Genomic DNA, 22,787 nt, shown 5'->3' with positions numbered 1-22,787 from the left:
ACATTCTCTAACAGTATTCTAACTAACTACTCCAAAGCAGTAGGCGGCGATCTTGTTATATATCGTATCTGTCCGGAAAGACGTAAATTCATTTGTGATTGTGAAAGTGACGTTTAGCCGTTTGCTAGTTGCAAACATAGTGCAAGGCATCTATTTTTCAGGAAAATCGTGCAATATATCTGTGCATGAATTCGGTGTCATATCAGCATAAGGTGAGTATGAACGTGTTTAGCCTGCTCAGTTTGTAAATATTAACCTCGACATACCAACAAACACTTCCACTTCGCCTTGCAACCAGCTAGCGGTAGTTGATCGAGCTGAACTATGCTAGCTAACGTTAGTAAGGCAGTAGTTTGTCAGAGATGATTTGCTTGAAGACGTTAGATTTACAGTTTTAGTAAGGCTTGTATCGTTTGACTTTATTAAACTGACATCAACGCGTGTATGATAATCTCGCCGTGATCATATTTCGAGTAGCTAGCTTGCTGACTTCATAGTTAGCTATCCATGGGTCATGGAGAGAAGTAGGTCCCTGATTGTTTTACTTGCACAACTCATATTAACGATTTCCCCCTTTAGACATGGCAGATGACTCCCTCTTTGAATTTCTCCACATGGAAATAGTGTCTCATGTTTACAAGGAGCAAGAGTCCCGCGGAGATAACGACAAGGTAAGTTAGCCATACATACCTCTCTCTGATACATACAGATGAGCACTGTGAACACTGAAGTCCTTTCTAAATGGCCCTGTGTTCACCATCCTTACCTTACCACACCACTGTAACACAATGCATACTTGCATTGTGTATCATTTTGCGCTTGGTGTGTGACATTAGTATGATAACAAACTGAATATTCTTTTCACAGGAGAGAGGTACCTGTGTCTCCTTGTTAGAATGCATGGGTTTCCGGGTAGGCCAAGGACTTATTGAAAGGTTAGAAAAATGCCTTCTCTGATGTTTCCATATGGTTGTTTGTTCAGTTTAGGCCCATTTCTGAATTAAAGAAAAAAAATGATCTAATACGGAAATTTTCCTCTTCCTCATTCATGGCATTCATGAATGCAATGTACTCAAATTTACCTTAAATTACCCCTGAAAACTACCAAAACCACTACATTTGAATTAAGTGGTCCTTAATTTGACCTTAAATGGCATTTTAAGGTGTGACGCCTTAATATACATTTAAGGTGTCAAGTCAGGGGTTCCCTTTATTTTATTTAAGGGGGTAGTTAAGGACAATTTAAGTATATCTTAATTTTATTTTAATGTGTTAATTCAGGGATTCATTGATTACAGGGGGAAATTAAGGGGAAATTGAAAAAGTAAGGGGTAAATTCAGTAGGCTCTTCTCCTTAATCGACCTTAACCTATGCACATTTCTACTTAAAAACTACTTAATTATAAAAGGGATTTAAGGTCAAAAGTAAGGCATTTATAAGGGGTGAAATTAAGGGCTTTTGTTTGGTAGTGATTGTCAAGCATGCAGTGTATAACGCTGTGATACCACTTACCTGCAATATCAGTTACCATGCCCCCTTCATCTAGGTTCACAAAAGACTCACCAGGCTTCAAAGATGAGCTTGACGTCATGAAGTTTCTCTGTAAAGACTTCTGGACAAACATCTTCCGCAAGCAAATTGACAACCTAAGAACCAATCACCAGGTGTGTGTTTGCATTAAAAAACATCAACAGGCAGAAGAAAAATACTCTTCACTGAACAGCAGCACAGTAACGGGAATTGATCTAACCTTTTCCCTCTGATCCTGTGTCTTCACCTAGGGCACATACGTCTTACAAGATAACCGCTTTGCACTCATAACACAGCTCTCCAGTGGCCAACAGTACCTGGAGGATGCTCCTAAAGTACGTGGCCCGCCGTTTACGTCATTACCAAGCCCTGGGAATGGATATGTGCATGTGACCTTGTTTGTTCTCTTGTCCTGCAGTACCTAGCCTTCTCCTGTGGGCTGTTGAGGGGAGCCTTGTCCAACCTCGGTCTGGAAAGTGTGGTGACTGCTGAGGTCTCCCTCATGCCTGCCTGTAAGTGGTGTGTGCGTGCGCTTGTAAACGCTTCTGTTGTTGACCATCTCTCAAGGCCTTTTGTAAAAGAATGAAAATGAGAATGAGAGCTCAGTTATTAGTCATAGTTAGTCTTGCTTGGTGGCATCAGACCTGTATTCATTGTTATTAACATCAGAGTTTATTTAGTAAACCTGTTTTTTCGTTAGTGCCGCTCTATGACACACATGAATCACTTCCTCACTGACTAACTTTATCGTTCCTCGCCACATTAAAGCAACAACTAATGTTGTATGTGCCCTTTGGCATCAATATTCAACACCATTTAGCACTAAGACCGTACCCAGTTAGTCAAAAACGACTAACTGGGTCATCCTACCTGCTTTGCAATGTTGCATAATGCAATATCATGTGTTCTGTTCAAGCATTGGTAATGCCAGAGGCTTCATTCTCCAAATTAAGTCAGTAGCATCAAAATGAGTTTTAAGCTGTTATTTTAAGGTAAACAAACTGCAAACTGAGTCACAGTTGCCAGTCCCATCCCACCATACTCAGTAACTCTATCCATAGAAACGTCTTTGGATGTGACGTCCTCCTGACTCTACTGTACTGTGATTGGTTCATGCAGGTAAATTCCAGGTGGTGATCCAGAAGGCGTAGACGATTGACCACTGGAAGACGTCCGAACCCTCTCTTCCAGGGCCCTTCCCTGCCATCACCCTTTGATATGAATGTCTACGTGAATGTTTACACACACCAAGGTAGTTTACAGCATATTATTTTTGATAACGAGTACACTCATGGTGGGCACCTCACCTACGATCTATTTAAAATCGGAAAGCCGAGTCATTGCCATTTTTTTTAGTATGACAGTGAAATATGGACAAAGATGAACATTTTTTTAATGTATCTGCAGAAAATCCGTGAGGCCATTGTGAAATCCTGTACAATCAAAGCTAGTGTCAATACTAGATCAAATTGAGTGCGTGAGATGACATGTTTAAAGTTGTTTGATGTAACAATGTGACAGATGTCTATCTATAATCTATTTATTTATTGTAAAGCATTCCCCGCTACCTCTTTTTTATTTAAGATGCAATTTTTATATTGATTTGTTCAACAAACAGCGGGGTCAAATTTCAAATGTATAGGCCTTAATGGCTTAAAACCATTGAGGGGAAAAAAGCTCCTGTCTTTTATCACCAGAGGGCACTGTGGGAAAGTCTCATCACACGGGAACGCTTTTAGATGCTCTCACTGAACTCAAGAATAGTGTTTTGTGCACTAACTTCCAGCTGTTTTTGTAACATCACTTTCCTCACAAGTATAGTAGTAGACAGCAGTTTGTGATAGCTTGTGATGGCTTGTGATGGCTTGTGATAGGAGCACAGTGCAGTGCAAGGCTTTCCCCCGCCTGGATCACCCAGTCTAAAGGGAACGATAAACCGTGTTTAGCACTGCACAGTGAAAGTCTCGTGTAACGTCCCCCGCCTGGATCACCCAATCTAAACGGCACGTTAAACCGTGTTCAGTACTGCACAGTGAAAGTCTTGTGTAATGTCCCCTGCCTGGATCACCCAGTCTAAAGGGAACGTTAAACCGTGTTTAGCACTGCACAGTGAAAGTCTTGTGTAAACTAAGGTGCTGCCCTTGTAGGTTAGACTCCTTTTTTTTTTTCCCACTTTAAACAGGAAAATAAAAAAAATGCCAACATATTAGAAGTAGAAAAAAAAACAAGCCATGTTTTGTAAAAAAAACAATGACACACACACACAGTCAGATTAGTCATTATTACCCATAGTGTGATGTGTAGTCGTGCACTTGTATCCCAGCAGTGCCAAAACAGCTGCTCTATCATGGGAAGGGTCTCCCCTCCCTGTCAACACGCAGTCAGGGCTGGGAAGAAAGTCTAGAGGTCACCACTCCAATGTCTGCCGCATTGCAGCCCTCAACAAAGGTGCTGAGGGGAGGGGAAAAAACAAAACAACATGGAGAGTTAGTAGGCAAAAGGGATTCTATGTGGAGAAGGCTGCCATGGTCTGTGCGTATATATATATGTGTGTGTGTTGAGGGGGGTGGTGTTGGTGATTAAGTGAGGGTGTTAGAGTCCCTGTGTGCAGTTCCTATTCAGTGCTGCCTGGTCCTTTGTGGAGGTAAATAACAGCTCGGCCATATCCCCAGCTGGCCTGCTCCTCCTGTGCTGGGCCCTCGGCCTGCCGGCCGGCTGTGCGGGTATCCATAAAAGAGAAGTGCTGGAATGGACCAGGCAGGGTCTGTGTGCAGCTGAGAGTGAACCATGGACAACATCAAACGCTTCATCCCAACGCAGCTTCCCACCCCCGCCCCCTCACTCCTTAGCCTTCTACACGTACACCTCCCTCTCTCTCTCTCTCGCCGCACCAGGCTGTACATTCAAACAACGGCCCCTTACCAACTTTTTGTCTTCTCCTACTTTCTCATTTCTCTCCTTTTTTTTTCTTTCTTTATTGAGGGTCCCCCCCCCCCCCCCCCCCCCCCCCTTTTTTTCCTGTTTCGTTAACAACCATCGGCTCAGAGGAGGGACAGAGCTACTTAACCAGCTAATTGTGTGCGTTCCAAAGCCCTCTTCTCTCTCGAGGCCGGTACCTAGTGTGAGCTCTTAGCATCTAGTAGGCTTTTCTTCTGGTGCTTTCTCTCCTTCCTTTATAACTTGGGCTATGCAGTTTTGATACCCACAGCACTCAAAGTTTGTCAAAAGGAGTGACTAACTGTAAGAAGATTGAATGTGTCCATTTGTGAAATGTTTCTTTTTTTGTTTGTTTGTTTTTTTAATAAATAAATGTCTTCAGTTGTGTTGTTAAAATTAAATATATGTTTAGTTGGTCATTTATTTGTCTTGCTCAAAAAGGTTAATATTGAGATCGCCGTTTTCAGCTTGCAGTGTAACCATCTACAGTCAGCACGGTCATGCTAATAGCACTAGTAATAGGGGTTTCAGAAGCTAGTTTTGAAATGTTATGCTTCTGAGCATTCCCGACAAGTCCTTTGTAGTTGAAGTTCAGTCTTTCCCCAAAACTCAAAATATGACCTTTAAATACACATCAAACTTGCAGAACATGTAAATTCGCTGCCTGGCCATCACGGCCCAAAACCCCCTCTCTGCCCACTCACTGGGAAATCACAAGTTTGGATTGGCCCATGCATGGACGACGCCACAACTGGAGTTAATCATGATCGTGGCAGAAAAAGTCAAACCATTTCTCGTCATACGGTCGTATTGATTTCAGTGGAAGATGTTTTTTTTTTTTATATCAGTGTAATATTTGATCTTTTTAGTTATTTTTCATGGCGTGAGCTTTAAATAGAATATGTGTCGAGCCAGTGTTTCCCACAGAATTGAATTCTTATTTGTGGTGGTAGGTTTGCAGAATTAACTTGAATGCAACAGTTTTTTTTTTAACAAATTAGCGCAGCGCGGTTATGATTCTAACCAGATTTAAGCACAATTTAGTACAACCAGGAAACTCATTGTGTGGTTGTAATGTTGATCTTGCGTTGGGCCGCCACAAATAAGTCAATGTATAGGAAACTGTGTCGAGCTCTTGGTGTCTATGCAAAGAGTTGTAGCGTTTGTTTACTTCAGCGAGTTGTAAAGGTTCTTGTCTGTCGCCGTGTCTACAAAGGCAGTGATGGTGTGATGTTGCGCCCTGTTCCTTACGTGTTCAGGTGCTCAACAAGCCGCCATTTAAGCCTGTGATCAGGCTGTGTGTTGGACAGGCCGACCACAGGTTCTGTGTGTGTGTGTGTTAACAACAGCCATGAACAGAGGGAGTGTCACGTTACCCAGAGAGTGTGAAAGAGGGGCCGTGTGTGATGTGCGCTATGGTTCTGTTGAAGGAAGAGGGGAAGGAGAGACAGGGTGAGGAGTGGAGGTAGAGAAAGAGAGAGACGGTGAGGAGTGGAGGTAGAAAAAGAGAGAGACGGTGAGGAGTGGAGGTAGAGAAAGGGAGAGACAGAAGAGAGGGAAAAAGTGCAAGGGAGCTGAAGTTCTCCAGTGTTTTGTGTGTTTGAAGCTGGAGAAGAGAAAGAGGAAGGAAGGATAGAGGGAGTGTAAAAGAGAGAGAGAGCAGGGTCCCAGCTGTTCCTGGCTAGGTCTGCCTTGCATCAGAAAGCCATCAATAAAGGCCAGTTTGTTTGTGTGGGTGGAGAACAGGTCTGTGAACTTGGTCAGATAATGAGTAGTTAATGGCATGGCCCTTAGAAGGGGTGGCTAATATGGGCTCTGGTGGCCTTTGTCATATCTTTATCTTGGGCAAACGTTTAGTGAAACGGTGTGAGGGGCTGGAGGGTCCTGGTTCCTGAAATATTTCAGGCTGCTTATGACACATTGATGTGGTGTTGTGTGTGTGTGTTTCTTTAAGTGGGCTTTTCTGGTAAATGTGTTTGAATGTTCTGGCCTCATTAAGTAGGTATTTCCTATCTTTTGGGTTGCGTCGTGTAATTGTTTCTTTTATTTGTTTTTTTCGCTCATTCTTTCTTGTGGTAGTGCTGTCAAGTGGGCAGATTTACGTCTCGGCGCGGCGCGGCGCAGAGCGGAGCGAAGCGTGTTTTCCTGTTGTGATTGCACAATTGCGCCGGCCCCGACCGCTCTGACATTTTCCATAAACTTCGTGAAATACTGGATGGGAAACCAAACTTTCCTCTCATTGTTTTTCCAAGGCCCAGTCTTAACCCTTGTGACGCCAGAGATGCAGATCTGAAGGAGGTAAAGGTTGGGCTGGAGGCTGGAGGGGGGGGGGGGGGGTTGAGGAAAAAGGTGGCTGATTAAGGCTAAGTCCCAGCCATCAAAAAAAAGTAACAATAACCTCTACCGTGCCTCACCTAGACCCCTGCAATAAACTAAATATGAGTGTTTCTTTGTGGCTAAAAGGGTAATGGGACTACAATGTGCAGACATCTGTGTGGCTTTCTTTCTCTACTTCTCTTTTCTGTGTGTGTGGTTAGTGAAAGGATTAAGATGGAGAATAGAGGGGGAGAAAAAAACCTGAAGCCCAGTACCTAATCACTTCCCCTCGTAAGGCCCCCTCTTGATTAAAAGAGGGAGGGGGGGGGGGTACGGTAGTGTCCGAGAGGGATGGGGAAGTTGTGTGTGTGTGTGTGTGTGTGTGGGAGGGGGTTACCTGAAGACAGGGCTTTGCAGGGGGAAGGGTGGAGGAAAATGTTAAGTTACTTTGGCGAATGGGTTGGCCAATCAAAGGGAGTTTTTATCAGCGCTCCCAAGCGTGTCTAGCCAAAGCGCTCCGGGGTCAAAGGTCGGGAGGTGACACGAGTATGATTTGTTAGGGTTACTTAAGAAAAAGTCTGTCTTTGCACTCCAAAAAATTGCCTATAGTTTGTTTGCCAAATGCATAATCTTGAATTCCATCATGCTATATGAAACCCAACCGATAGATTTGCATTAGATGGACAATGTTGTTCATTAGCAGAAATCTACAGAAAACCATTTCGAAACACTTTTGTGTGATAATCAAAAGGAAATGACTAAAGACCTTTTGGAAACTATGTATGACCTAAATGAAAGTCTAAATGTTAAGATAACAGTTAGCTAATTTCCTGGCTTGTTAAGCCTCTATACCGTAGATCAAACAACTGCTGTGTTGTTTTCCCAGATAGATTAATATTAATAAGCCTGAAATGTTTTGCGGAAGGATAAACAGCCGGAGCCGTGTGCCGTTGCCAAACTGCAATCATACCGTAGCTCTCATCACCTGTTCTCTGCCAGGGATATTTCAAAACAAAACTCTGAGAATAGCTGCCAGGACTCGTGAGTTTGCCTGCCAGTAACTATACGCTCTGATTTATTGTGACAAAGTGTAAGATATTCTAAAGGTTTTGCCAGACACGTAGACTATGATAATAAGAAACAGCATAATCTTTCAAAATTGAGGAAACGCATCTAGGCCTTGGTGGAATCGATTTTAAGTATTAAAAACACTTACTGAAGAATGGTAAAAGCATAAAAATACAAATGTTAAACTCTGAAATGCTGAACACTGTGAGTACAGAATCACAGATACAAAAAATACAAATGTTAAACTCTGACATGCTGAACACTGTGAGTACAGAATCACAGATTACATTCACACATAATCCTGCATGTGTTAAGTCACCTTTATCTTTTAATTCAACTTCATCCCTTTAAAACCATATGTACTGCACCTATAGCATATCCTGTTCGGATGCCGTTTGTGACATCCATACTGGCCAAACATCTGGTATGAAACAGGAAGGCACCTTATGATAGACCCATCGAGGCATTTGAAGGTAATTTCATGACATAGACAAATCCCCACCCTGTAGACTCAAGACCAGGGAGGAGAACTGGACAATTTAAAACTCCCTTATCCAGGTGCTAGAGGACTGTGTAAGCAGCTGTGGATTAGGAAGGAAAGCAGACGTTTCACTCTAATCAACTAGACCCCGTTTTATTTGGTTTTGGTTTGGCTTTGGCTTTACTCTTCTGTGTGGCCTAAACCCACTCTGCTTTCTCTCTTCTCTCTCTTTCTCTCCCTCTCTCTCTCTGTTTTCTCTCTCTCTCTCAGTCTGCTGGGTAATTGGGGGGCTTATAGTGTTGGATTGCATGGCTCAGCCCACTTAGAGTAAGTTGTTATCAGTCTCAGCCGTCCAAACTTGTTTGCTGTACACAACCAAACAATGGGCTCAGTGCCTGCAGGGAGCACGAGTGTATCTCAGCCGATCTGTTGACCTGATGTGGAGCTAGATGTTATTGATTGGAAGAACAGGCAGAGTTCTAGTCATGTGACCGCAAGTTATCAGTGTTACGCCAATGTGTGACGCACCACACACACACACACACACACAGTTTGCTGTCTTCGAGGGATATGTCTAGACATAACTGCTTTTTTGTTGCTGTTTGGTATTTGTTTATCTTCTCTTGCAAACTCAGCTCCACTTTATTATAAGTGGAGACGAACCTTTAAATTGTTTAAAGTGTGGCTACATTTTATACAGTACATTAACAACAACAATGTTCAATTTTACTCTGCAAAATAGTTGGTAATTGCGAGTGCAAACCTATTAGTCAGAAACGGCTGGTATGTAGTTCATTGTGGTCATTATGAAATGGACTTAGTAACAAGGTAGTGTAGAGGAGGGGATGAATCCTAAGGAATTTATGCTTTGAAAAGAAATGCAACATACCAGGCCTCAATACCATGTCATTGCAGCTGGGAAAGTTCCAATGTTTGGGAACAAATGCAAAACGTCCTGACCCCACCCCCTATCCCCAACACTTACACAACCACACAACACACACACACACAATCTTTCTCAGAGTCGGTCATCGCTTTGAATGGGGAGCCACAACCCCTGATCCAAAAGGAGAGCATTAGTTACTCTTGCTCATCCTTCAGTGTTGACCCAATGAAATGCTGTATCACTGGTAATCCGGCTATTGGAGGTCAGTGGACCTCACCGGGCCCCTCCCAGCTGACTCTCCGCTGGCCGGTGTCACCGTTATTAGGGGCTATTCAGGAATCTCGGCGGAAGAAAAGAGAGCAAGAGAATGAAGGAGACAGAGAGGAGGAGAAGAAGGAGAGAATGAATGATCCTTTTGTCTCTCCCTCCTCCCCCTCTCCCATTTGGCCGCTTGCTGGTTTCGGCACATTTGTGCGTTTTGTCCCGCTATGGAAGACGTCCCTTTTGCGTCCACTCTGTGCGTCTGGGGTTGGGTTGCCATTACTTCCTCCTGCTGTGTTCTCGCTGCTCTCCTTAACCCTGCGTCCACTCTCTCTCTCTCTCTCTCTAAATTCTTTTCCATCTCTCTTATTTCTGTTTTCTCTTCTCTCTGACTCTCTGTCGCTCCAAATCCAACCCTGGTTTTGCCTCGCACTTCTTTCATGTCTGTGTGTGCCCTGACTATCTGGTCTCTCTCTCTCTCTCTCTCTCTCTCTCTCTCTCTCTCTCTCTGGTCTCTCTCTCTCTCTCTCTCTGTCTCCTGGTACTTGTCGTTCTCTTCATTAATCTCACTATTCATTTTTCTTCTCCTTCCCTCGGACTCCTTCGGTCTTCTCGTCGAGCTCTACTCTCGTGCCCTCTGACTAGTGGGGTTATGGCGAGGACCCTTTTCTGGCGTGTGGTTATGCGGGGGACTGCCCGGCCTCTAATTGAATCAGCAGGATCGCAGGTCGGAGCGCTGCGATGGCGGAGGAGGGCGAGATTGGGGGGGGGGGGGGGTTTGTCCGCCGGGGCCAAAAGGGGAGGTCTCGATCTCTGACCCCCTGAGCAGTACCTGCTGGGCAGCCCCAATGGGGGTGAAGCCACGGGCAGGGGGATGAATTTGGGCTGTGTGGATAATGAGGCGCAGCTGGGGGCTCTGACAGTGCTGTGTTGTTTTTATCTTGGATGCTCAGGGGTTAACTGGCAGAGGCCGGCCTCAAGGAGAACGCATAGAACACAGGAAGGGCAGGGCCGAGGAGTTAGGCCCCCACTCCCAAGTTGCCGTCGTCATTATTATCATTATTGTTATTACTGACATTAGCCCCTGATAAATGCAAGCACAGGGAGCCTAATTACGGGCACAAATGGTTTGGGTTTGCCACTGTTATTTGAGAGGTTCATGAGAATTTAGATTAAAAGGCTGCTTCTCCAGTTTAGCTTGAACCATCCATCCATTTATTGTCTTGAAGGGACATGTTATGGCTGATTATTTGATCATCTTTAGGCTCTATTTACCTCCATTCCACTGAGGAGATTATATCTCCGGTGTGCCTGACCGTCTGTCAGCAGAATTACACAAATACTACCAGGACAATTTTTCATGAAATTCAAATCACAGCGCAGCTTCACAAATCCCTTTTCACTTTCATTAACACTGTGGCATTTGACATTTGATAAAGGCCTTTGCTCTTCCAGGTAGTAATGTTAATCTTGTGTTACTACTGTGGTAGTCTTGTCAACGCAACAGGATTTTAAACTGTTGCACTTCAGATGACGTTATGTTGATATGGCCCACACAAACATTTGCCCTATTCACACAAGCTGTTTTGCAAATGCTCCGTATCCCAGAAAACACAGTCACGCAAAGAAACACATAAAGAACTCTGATGTCTGACACATGTGCCTGTTCAGATAGCTTAGCAACAGTGAGCCCAGAGAGAGAGAGAGAGAGAGAGAGAGACTCATGAACAGCGTATGTTTCTCCCATCCAAGAAGACTGTGCCAGCTAAACAAAAACAAAACAATAGACACAACCCCCCCCCCCCCCCACCCACACACACACACACACACTCCTCCTCCCTTCATCTTTTGAACATATGCTTTACTGGACAAGCAAGACAGTGGGAAATGGAGAGGACAGAAAGAGAGGGGGATGGAAAAGGAGGACAGAAAGAGAGGGGGATGGAAAATGAGGACAGAAAGAGAGAGGGATGGGAAAGGAGGACAGAAAGATAGGGATGGAAAAGGAGGACAGAAAGAGAGAGGGATGGGAAAGGAGGACAGAAAGAGAGAGGGATGGGTGGGTGGGTGGTGGGGCGGGGGAGTGGGGAATGGTATGCGGACTGCAAGTTAGCGCATAATCATTGCCACATGTCCTCATCTGAAGCTCATCTCTGCAGCCTCTGGCTCAGCACTGTAAGGATGAGGAGGGGGACTGTGTGTGTGTGTGTATGTGTTTAAAAGTAAGTAAGAAAGAGTGTGTGTGTGTGCGCATGTGAGCGAGAGAGAAAGAGAGAGGGAGAGATGGAGTGAGACAGAGTGTTTGTGTGTGTGTGTGTGTGTGTGTGTCTGACAGAGCTAGAGAGAGTGTGGGTGTCTGTGTGTGGGTGGATGATGGGGGTGGCGTTTTGGGTGTGGTACAGCCTCCCAACCCCCCATACCCTAAGGAAACACAAATCAGCAATAACCAGATTATTTGTCAAGTGTTCTTGGGCAGGAGTAAACAACAGGGCCTGGGGACAGGTCTCCATAGTACACGTCTGTTTTCGATTGTGGAGCTGTTTAAAAGGCAGGCTGTTTAGTCCAAAAGGTGCTGGGGGTGGGGGGGGTCACATGGGGGGGGGGGGGGGGGGGGGGGTTGCTGGGTACAGGACACTGCACAGTTTGCAGCACTTTCACTGTATTTCAGAAATGTAGCGTCCTATTATCTCTTTAGTTTTAGTACTGTAGCGTCTGATTATCACTTTAGTTTTAGAAATGTAGCGTCTCATTATTACTTTAGTTTTAGAAATGTAGCGTCTGATTATCACTTTAGTTTTAGAAATGTAGCGTCTCATTATTACTTTAGTTTTAGAAATGTAGCGTCTGATTATCACTTTAGTTTTAGAAATGTTGCGTTTCATTATTAATTTAGTTTTAGAAATGTAGCGTCTGATTATCACTTTAGTTTTAGAAATGTAGCGCTGGATTAGAAATGTAGCGTCTTGATTATTTGTTGTCAAAATTACCCACCACGAACTCAGTGCACTTTTCTGAAGACAACTCTTGGCAAAGTAGAGATGATTTAAACATCTTAAAGGAGAAGTCATCAACTGAGAGTGAGTGTTGCAATCACTGTTAAAATGTGATAATTAAAAACACCAACACATTAAACCATGATCAACAGTTGGAAAAATGTCAGCTGATCAGGAATGACATGTCAGCGTAATTTTTTTATATAAGTTAAGTTATATAGCCGACATACCACATAAAAAATTGTATCTGAAGAAATTGCTATGCTGACATGTTTGTATGTAGCTGTTTCAGACAAATGTTCCGCTGCCAGAATCTGTAATGATATATCGATGAAGTGAGAGCTGTCTCTACATTAATGACAACCTCTCGTTGGGTTTGCCGCCCGCCCCCCCCCCCCCCCCCCCCCTCGTCCCTCCAGGTCTCTTTCCGCCTGGTGCCTCTCTGACAAAAGTTTTTATCTTCCATGACAGGGAAATTTGATTCCTCTCTCAACCTTAACCTGAGGGGAGAACAAGGAAGATACAATTTCTACAGCCCTTACTTGTTCTCCCTCATCTACTCTCTCTCTCTCTCTCTGTCTCTCTTTCTTTATCTCTCTCTCTGCCTGTCTTTGTCTCTTAGTAATTAAATGTGTTCTGGTTTTCAGTACAATTTAATAACAAAAGGAAACTGCATCCCAGTGTTGATATTTTTGGTCATCACTGCTAGCCAAGTGATGTCACGCATTCCAGACTCTTCAAATCATTCTAGAAACTTTAAATAGCAGCAGGCTAAATGATTCCAGCCCAGCAACAGAGAGGATATTGCAGTAAGGTAACATGGAGGTGAAATTACATGCTTAGACGCATTTGGAGAAATAACCACGGCCATAGCCTTGTAAAAACTGCATTCTCACATGCCTATATGTTGTTCACATTGAACTAAGTTACTTTACACTGCATTGCTTTACATTGCCTTACTTTACATTGACTTACTTTACATTGCCTTACTTTACATGGCCTTACTTTACATTGACTTACTTTACATTGCCTTACTTTACATTGCCTTACTTTACATTGACTTTTTTCTCTCTCCTCTTTCTTTTTCCCTCCATTCTTCCCTGCTTGTTTTGAAACACGCAGCTGCTGACTCTGGTATGCCTCAGAGGCTTGGTCTGATGCAGACTCGGTTGACTGGTAGCGACTGCATCTTTTTGGTAGTTTAGAATCACAGTATTTTTCCAGAGATTCAGTCTCAAACTTTTTCAGACCAAGGACCACTTAACCAATAATAATATAAAAAAAAAACCTCACGGACCACTAGCTAAAAGAAAGAGTAAACCTACTACAACAGTATATTACACAATAGGCCTACTCACCTTCCTTTTTGTGTCAGAGGATTCATATGATTTAAACTGGCGTAGCTTACATAGGCATGTTGCAGAACTGTTTGGATTTACATACAAGTTGGTTCAACATTGCAAGATATTATATTTTACCATGTCTGCTCGCGGACCACTTGGGATAGCTTGCGGACCACCAGTGGTCCCCGGACCAGACTTTGAGAAACACTGGGCTACTGTACCCCATTTACCAGTTGACCCTGGGTCGGTGCTGGCCCAGGTCCGTTCCTGATCCGGCCCAGATCCTCACCAGAAACAGCCTCTCTCTGGGCTGTTGTTTTTGTCTTCCTGAGGGGCTGGGGTGGGGGGTGGGGTGTTAAATCCCTCTAGTGTTGCCCAGGCATGCTGTGGGTAAAAGACTGCACAGGGGTTGAATCTCATTCTAGTCTCTCTGAAGTTTATTATGATTGGACAACCCCAGCTAAAAGAAGGGAAAGGGATGGAGCTCAGAGCTGTGGGGGGGGGGGGGGGTGGGGGCAGGGGCGGGGGGCAAGTGTGTGGGGGGGGATGGGGATGGAGGCAGGGGGGCAAGTGTGTGTGGGGGGATGGGGGCAGGGGCGGGGGCAGGGGCAGGGGCGGGGGGCAAGTGTGTGGGGGGGGAGGGCAGGGGCGGGAGGCAAGTGTGTGGGGGGGGGGGGGGGGGGGGGGCTGGGGCTGTGTTATAAGTGCAGTTGGGGGAGGGGTTTGAGTAGTTGAAGAGTCCCATTCCCTCACTCTTTGGTTGAGGAGCAGATGTTTTGTCTCTGGCCAAAACATCTCCTGGCTTTCAGAAAGGGGCAAGGCTCGGCCCGTCCTGGTAACTGCTCTCCCCTCTCTTGTCCCCTGCATGGGGTTTTGTACATCAGGGGGTTGCGTGTTTTTATTCTTTCGTGTTTTTCTTTTTTTTTTTCCTCACTCACTCACTCCCTCCATCCCCCTTTCTCTGCACACATTTACATGCTTTTGAATGGCCATTAAAGGAGGAACCATAAAGGGAGGGGGGCAGTTGAGTAGAGTAGAGTGGGGTTTTGGGGGTATGGTCGTGGTGTGTGTGTGTGGGGGGGGGGGGGGGTTGTCAGCAGGGGGAGGCTTTGAAAGGGAATCTGGCTGATAGGAAGCCAGATAGGCTGGACTGCGGGGAGTAGAGCGCAGGCCGCTACACAATATGCCGCCGACAGAGGCTTCCTGTGGGGCCAGAGCCGGAAAATGAAAAAAAGAAAAGAAAGAGAGAGAGAGAGAGAGAGAGAAAATGGTCTCGAGGAATAAGAGGGAGAAAAGAAACACACAGCCCACTTCCACCACCCCTTCATACTCTCTCTCTCTCTCTCTCTCTCTGTTGTCATAGGGTTCTTTCTCTCCATACATCAGAGAGGATAAGAATAGATGGCCTCTATTTTCTTTGTCACTGTCTAGTTCACTGTCCTCTATAGATATTACAGCCAGGTGGTTCAGGCCTCCATATTAACTGATGGCATGTTTTGAACTCTGGGAATGGGGGAAGGGTAGAATGTAACTCGGCGCATAGTTCATGATGTTGCTCTGGTCCCTTGGCGCTATCAGAAATAAAAATATTTTTGTTTGCTGTAACCCGACCGGCCCTGTCAATTTAGGACCGACATATATTTTCTCCTTTTAGTCCGTCCGACTTGCCAGTTGTGAACTTGTGTTAAGTTTTTTGTGTTTTTTTACTCTTCAAACAACTAATAAAAATGTATATTAATTATATTTCAGTAAGGATTGTGAATATAAATTGCCTACATACAAACGTAGGCTACATTCTTTCTTTTAAATAAAAAACCTGTGGCGTCATCTGTGATTATTTTTACCCCATTGGTGTACGCATGTCACACTATGGCCTATATGTTCGCTTTGTTTCATTCACTGTCAATGGTTCACACTCGTCCGTAATGATGGCTGCAGCTGCAGTAAAGAATGTTAGTTAATGTTAATGTTAGTGTAATGTTATGTTAATGTTAGTGTAATGTTATGTTAATGTTAGTGTAATGTTATGTTAATGTTAGTGTGATGTTATGTTAATGTTAGTGTAATGTTATGTTAATGTTAGTGTAATGTTAATGTTAATGTTAATGTTAGTGTAATGTTATGTTAATGTTAGTGTAATGTTATGTTAATGTTAGTGTAATGTTATGTTAATGTTAGTGGTCACCGTTCAAAGTCTTCCGGGTTCGGGCACCATAGTGATACATCTGAAAAAAGCATTAAAACATCTTTGCTTTAACTTGGCACAAAGTTCTGGAAGAACTGTGGCCAGATCTTTTCCCATCCTTTCTCCCCTCTAGTGTAATCGTGACCGTGTCGACTGACCCCAAGAAGACCACTAAAGTTTTGGTGGAGGAAACATGTAGAAACTAGTATGTTTTGAACATTAAATGAAGCCACTTGTTTTGTTGAACTACAAAGGCAATAAACAATAAAAAAAAAGTTTTTTTGGTCTATAACCTGCATCAGAATGAGGTTTGCAATGGTGCGCCTGAAGGCACGGGTTAATGACCCAGTCAGTGATGTCACAATATGCAAATTTGTATAAATTCATACCTATATAATCACCATGACCAAAATTGTACTTTTTTTTTACTTTGAATCTTGAAAAAAAAATTGACATACCGACCCATTTCTTTTCTCTTTTTTTTTGCCTGTTACTGCAAGCAAAAATATTTTTAAATAAGCACACTTTTTTTTATAAATCTTGATATGAAACAGGTTCAACTTAACAAAGAGTCCAAGCATACTGAAAGTGTAAAACATGTCAGCACATGTAAGCAAATGTTTTTTTCTGTTTGTGTTGTTTTAAGCTTTTTTTTAAGCTTATTTTCCCCCTAACCATCCAAAAGCGATCACAAGTGCTTTGAGAATGAAAAATGCTTCTGAGTCTCTCAAGGGTGCTGTTTTTTTGCGCCTGATTGTCCTGCCAGTTGCTTTCCATGTGCACAACACATTGGCAGGAGAGGGCTGGTGGAAGTCTTGAAAAGTATCAAGAAATGATCATGGATTACCCTTTTCTAACCTGGACTATAAGCAAGCTTCTGCCTGTTTGCAGAATTTTCACAAGGTTAAATATACGTGCCGCCTACGTAATGACACATTCATTTATTTTATAGTCTTTGTACTCTATTTTTTTCTGCTCTGAAGTTAAACATCATTCATTTGAGAGTTAAATTTGTGCCGTTCATGGACAGCAAACCTGTTCACGTTCACGTGTTACGGGGAATACACCCCAGGTGCAAAGTCTCAAACGGCCATTAAAAAAAAAAAAGGCCCCGTTTCCAGCGTTGACTGCGGGGAAGATTGAGATGCTTTCATTGATAAGGCAGGAAAGCTTGGAAGAGAATGGTGCTTCTTCTGACCACCCCATAGTGCATATGGCCCACACCCGGGGTTCAGCCAATCCCCTCACTATGCAATTGACCCTTGGACTCGGGTTACGGCTTAGTTTGGACACCTCTGAGAAATGACTTGTCATTATGCGCTGTTCAGCGTCATCGCGAGCACAGGGCCCTTCTTTACACACACAAACGCACACACACACACACACAAACACATGTTATCTTTTCCTCAGGACTGCCTGCACTCTAGGATTGACCTTGTGATGTATGAGTTCCTCAGCTGACAGATGTTCAGGAAGTCCAGTGCATGGTTAAGTTGGGTAGGTAGTCATAGTTAAGTTAAGGTGGGTAGGTAGTCATAGAAGTTAGTTAGGTAGTCGTGGTCTTGGGTATGATATGGATTTATGTTTTTTCATGAGCCATTCACTACACATGCACAGGCATAGGCTGGAGTCTGCATATTTATTTGTAGTTGTAGTAAGTTGTTTATGTTGGATTTACAGTAGTGAGCTACATTATTCTTCATCCTTCAGATGTATGTCACTGCTTTACCTGGAAGCATTTAGCAGCATTTCATAATCCAAATCATTGACAGTACGTTGCACAACAACTCACTGCACAGAGTTTGTATTATTGCCAGTGAACATATAGAAAATACCGTGTCATTGGTTTTACTGCCTGGGAAACTCACAGCCGCATAGCACGGTTTCTATTGTCAGAGAAATGGGAACACTGGAGTAAAGCCATGTTGGAGTACTTAATACCGCGCAGCTAACGCTGCGAAACATCCACCTAAATTCTTGACGCAGACTTCAGATGTAGCAGATTGCTCTCTGGCCTAGCATCCAAAGCTGTGGCCATGTGGTTAGACCATCAGCCAAGCCTCGTGAGACCTCAGACTCTATAAATCACCCGTCGCACCTCACTGTCAGGCCTCTCCTTTTGCCCGACCACAGCAGCCCTGTTTATCGTTTACCTGTGGCCAGGGGGACAGGGGGTGCATCTTTTGTGGGCGACAGACGGACGGGCAGGATTAGCTAACAGTCCCTCTGCAACTCGTCCGTAACACTCTGACAGTCCCTAAGTGCTTCCTTTTGTCTCTCCGTTTCCTTCTTGTGGCTGTCACTGTTGTGGCTTTTTTTTTTTCTTTTTTTTTTTTGGTTCCCACCTTTTTGCAGACCTGGAGTTCTTGTCCTGGTGTTCGGTCAGTTTGTTTTTCTTTTGGGTAATCGGACACCTTGTCCACCTCTGGGGGATTGTGCTGAAGAGAAATGCCTCCCCATATCACCCCCTCAAACACACACACACATACACATATACACACGCTCTCCGGCATACAGCGACACACATCCACAATCTCACACACACAAGGGAATGCATACAATGTATCTCCTGTACACAATGGACATTCAGACACTTGATACCCTTATAATAATTCATCCATTGTGTCACAAACACATATCAGAGCTCCATACACAGTGACTTATACTGGAAACCAAATACCCAGGTGGCTATGATCACCCACCTCCCCCTCCAAGTCCCTTCTCAAACACACACATACACACACAGTCATCTGCACGCCAACCGTAACCCAGGGTGAGGGGACAGAGTGGGGTGTATTGGTGTACTTTTCCATCTTGCTTGACAGGCTGAATGTCTGTGTTGAGAGCTGGGTTGTTTTGGCTTGTCCAGAATGACTGGAGCTCCATCACCTGCTGTAGGCTCCACCTCAGGAAACCACTCTTCTGCGGGCCACTCAGCTACGGCATTCTGGTGTTGAAAGTGGGGATTTGGGGAAGTCTGTATGAGTGTGTGTGTGTGTGTACGTGTTGAGCTGTTGTGTTGAAAGAAGGTGTTGGGGTTTAGACAGACTTGACATGGATGCCGAAAATGACAAAGGATATGCAAAATGACAAATGTCCGAGTTTTGGAAAATAGTTTAGTTATGTCAAACCAAACCTTGGGCACTAAATTGAATGATGGCCAATGTAAAATGTTTGCTGGCTAGCTATATAACATCAATTTGCTAATTAAACAGCTAATTGCTCTGTAGCTTAAATGTTATTCTATTGCTGTAAGTCGCTTTGGATAAAAGTGTCTGCCAAATGAATAAATGTAAATGTAAACACTTTGGGCAAGATCTTAACCGCAAACATTAATTAGTCAGTGCTCTCACAAACCAATAGATAGCTATTGTTCATGCACAAGAACTTCACTTGTTGATAGACCTTGTACTTTGTGTCAGAAAAAGAATACTCTTATTGGCCAAGACTATAACCCACCTGCTCCACAGATGATAGAATGTGGCTGGGTGTTCTGTCTTAGTCTTATTGTTTGTGTTATCCAGTTATCCAACCTTTTGGCCCTGTAGTTGCTTATTAATATTGCACTGTTTTAGCCAAATGTTCAAAACGTATTCTGCCTGCCAGTATGCTTCCAAGCACTTTCTAAAGCTGCTTTCACTATGTTTCAGTATATAACATGTAACTTATCTGAGCATTTGCTGGAGAGAGGGGTGGACATTTTTATCCCACTTTCACCCCTGAACCCCCACAACCCCAACCCCCCCCCCCCCCCCCCCACCACCACCACCACCACCACCACCACCACCACCCAGGGCAACCCCTGCACCCCCACCAAAGTTCCCTGCGGTGGACAATTGCAAAAGGCTACGTACCACCTCAGCTGCAAATGAAATCAAAACAGCCTCGTTGTGGAGAGGCCAAACAGGAGTTGGCAGGGCCCTCGTCCGCCCCCATACCCCATCGGGCCCCCTCCGCAAATGGTCGACGGCAGTACTGTAGAATCTGACCTTTGACCTCTCAACTTTCCGGCTCTTTAGGGATCAACTGGCAAGCGCATGGGGTGGGCACTCCGTCTGACATGATGAACGAGTCTGCAGTTCACAGCAAGGGGACCGCCTCATACCATAAAAGCCTGGCTTATACAACCAAAACCCCTGAAACGTTTTTTTTTTTTTGTCTTCACCCTCAAAGAGAAGAATTTGTCCTCAATTTTCCACTTTTCTCCCAAGCCCACTACTCTTCTCTTCTCTCGAAACTGAATCTACATCAGTTTTTCTTTTATTTGTCCTTTTTTACTCATGCATAGTGCATAGTTTGTTGCTTATGTTAATGTTTCTTTCCAGAGAGTGATTCTGGCATATTGATGCAATCTATCAATACAAAATCAAAATGTATTGTAAATTGCACAAAGTGTGCTTATTAAAACTGCAGAAAAGAGTTTGGATATAAGAGTTGTGACCTAACAACCTAAAAATGCTAACAAAGTCTAACAAACAAATAAAGCACCAGCCATGCTGATAAAAGCTTGCTAGCATGATAACTGGGGACTTGTCATTTAGTTTGTAAATGCTTTCCTCTTGTCCTGCACAGCAGACCTACATTACATTTCCTGGTCAAACAGTGGCAACGACAGGCGTGTTTTCCTGGCCGTCATATGATAATTTACCATCAAAAATCCTTTTAAGATTTGTTATGAAAAACAAATTAAAATGCACATTCTAGCATACTGTTGCTTTAACTCTGATTAGCTGACATATGGTTTCCGGCCTATTATCTGGAACAGGTAAGAGCCTCTGTGAAGACAAGTTTGACATTTCTCTGTGCAAAAGAACAGTGTCAAACACTCACACACACACACATGTGCACACTACTGACAGGTCTGTCATCATAGCCGAGTCTTGTTTCCCATGTGTGCGTGGCCCTCACCCCCTCCACATTAGCATACGTATGCGAAGGGCTCGCTGAGAGGGTGTGAAATGGGCTTTTCATGCGATGCACAAGAACGCAAATCCCTGTCAACTGAAGCCCATGTTTATTGTTTGCCATTGTCAGGCTGGCTCTTTTTCTTTTAGCAGGCCAGGGAGTCTCCGCTGTCAGTCTTGACTACGCTTTAGCCATTAGCAGAGCCTCTAAAGCATTAAGACTGCTGGTCATGTGATCGAGGCATGGGGGAGTTTGTTTGTTATTGCGTTCTGTTGCTAGGGTTTGGGGCTCAGGGACTAATTTACGGAAATTACTTCAGAAACAGATATACCAGTATGTCAAATTCCACATATTTTGGATGCTTGTGCAATAATGACATTGTGTGTAATGTCTTCCTGTTCATATAGGTTCACATCAACACACTCTCAAAATCATGTCTGAAGGTATGGAGTCTGCAGATTTATGTCCTTTATCACTCAGGGTTGTCACTCAAGTACATTACAGCTGATTAAAAGTGGTTATATGATAAAATAAGCTGTATGTTTTGTATGTTTGTTTGATGTTTGGGTCATGCAATATTTTTTTCTGGTCATATAGGCACACATCAACATACATACAAAATCCAGTCTAATGATAAAAGAGTCTGAGATTGATTCTTGATTCAGGTGGTTCTGCCATTGTATGTCTCTGGTGTGAATGCTTGCGCTCATAGGCATATTTGTGACTGTGTGTAATGTGTAAATGTTGTCAATGTCATCTCATGTGCCTGTGTATACAAGTGCATATTTGAGAGTGTGTGCATGTGCATGCATGAGTGAGGCAGTCCGTGAGTGTTTTTCTGGCCAGCACTCTTCCAGCGCCTCCTGAATCCTGACACTGTTGTGATTAAGGATTAAAGGCATCCCTCCGCTCTCTCTCTTTCTCTCCCTCTCTCCATCCCTCCCACCCTCCTCTTTCAGCTCTCTCTCCCCCATCCCCCCCTTTTTAGTCCACTCCCTCCACCCTGCCTGCTGGATGGGGGAAGAGACCATTGTTAGTCCAAGAACTTTTTTACTCATTATACTCCCCCATACCCCACCCCCACCTCCAGTGCCCTACACACACACACACACACACACACACACACACAAATGCACACCCTTCACAAACACACACACACTATACACAAACACACATTTCCCCCTCCGAACCACACACACACACAGAGGCTATCTTTGCCCCTCCTACCTGTAAAGATGGCATTGTATCAAAACTTAGAAGTTAGTTAATGTTCCCCACTACTCACCCAAAACAAACCCCCAGATGTCTGTTTGCTACTCCCTAATGGCCTCAAGATAAACAGTTCTTGAGGTGTGGGGTGTGACGTGCTTCAGCTTTTGTCCCAAACCTCAAAGGTCACTGATGGCACTTCTCCAGGTCTCCAGAAGAAGCCGTCAGCTTTGCCTCAGGTCGCCATGAACAACAATAAGGATACTAAAAATAATTCAGGAATGAATAAACTGTCTGGCTGGAGTCTCACTGTGCATTAGTCATCATGTCAACGGAATTTGAAAATGTTCTTTAACTTTCATCATTCAGAGTGTACTTTGTCTTGAATGATTTCTTTTTCTTCCCCTATTGGTGTCCTCTAATTAAGTTCCACTCCAGTTCACTTGACAGAAGATGGGCATGCCGGCTAATTCAACCAATCCCAATATGTGGGGATTGAAGTGCAGCAGGAGAAAATGAAAAAGCTTCCCCCAGAGAAGCTTTCCCGGTCACCTCACAATGGTGCGTTTTTAAATCTACTCTTTCTGTGTTGTGGGTGCTCAGCCTCCTGGACAATGGGCTTAGTCTAGGAGTAGTTTCTCTTCCTGGCTTTACGCAAAAGCTGAGGTTACG

At 44.0% G+C, this 22,787-nt stretch overlaps 1 protein-coding gene across 3 annotated transcripts; it reads left to right on the top strand.

Moving 5' to 3' along the window:
• The first annotated feature begins 62 nt into the window (after nt 1–62).
• trappc6bl (trafficking protein particle complex subunit 6B, like) lies at nt 63–21,332 on the top strand. Of its 3 annotated transcripts, none has more exons than XR_006023095.1 (8): nt 63–212; nt 580–671; nt 868–935; nt 1,548–1,665; nt 1,783–1,866; nt 1,950–2,043; nt 2,651–2,783; nt 21,314–21,332. XR_006023095.1 is itself a non-coding variant. In XM_042064273.1 (7 exons), exons 2-7 carry the CDS (start codon nt 582–584, stop codon nt 2,680–2,682), a joined length of 486 nt encoding a protein of 161 aa, XP_041920207.1. In that variant the 5' UTR covers nt 63–212; nt 580–581; the 3' UTR covers nt 2,683–4,869. The 3 variants fall into 3 exon arrangements, 1 of the variants encoding a protein (XP_041920207.1); XR_006023094.1 differs by lacking the exon at nt 21,314–21,332 and adding an exon at nt 4,204–4,869; XM_042064273.1 differs by lacking the exon at nt 21,314–21,332 and having other exon boundaries at nt 2,651–4,869.
• Nucleotides 21,333–22,787: the final 1,455 nt, after the last annotated feature.

This window comes from Alosa sapidissima, chromosome 15 (genome assembly GCF_018492685.1).
Source record: "Alosa sapidissima isolate fAloSap1 chromosome 15, fAloSap1.pri, whole genome shotgun sequence".
Taxonomy (NCBI): Eukaryota; Metazoa; Chordata; class Actinopteri; order Clupeiformes; family Clupeidae; genus Alosa; species Alosa sapidissima.
This window is presented reverse-complemented; position numbering and strand designations above follow the sequence as displayed.

Excerpts from the sequence above, each read along its gene's own strand:
- trappc6bl (XM_042064273.1), top strand. The coding sequence starts at position 582 with ATGGCAGATGACTCCCTCTTTGAATTTCTCCACATGGAAATAGTGTCT. Across the intron at positions 672-867 it reads CCCGCGGAGATAACGACAAG|GAGAGAGGTACCTGTGTCTC; the intron begins GTAAGTTAGCCA and ends TTCTTTTCACAG. Across the intron at positions 2,044-2,650 it reads GGTCTCCCTCATGCCTGCCT|GTAAATTCCAGGTGGTGATC; the intron begins GTAAGTGGTGTG and ends TGGTTCATGCAG.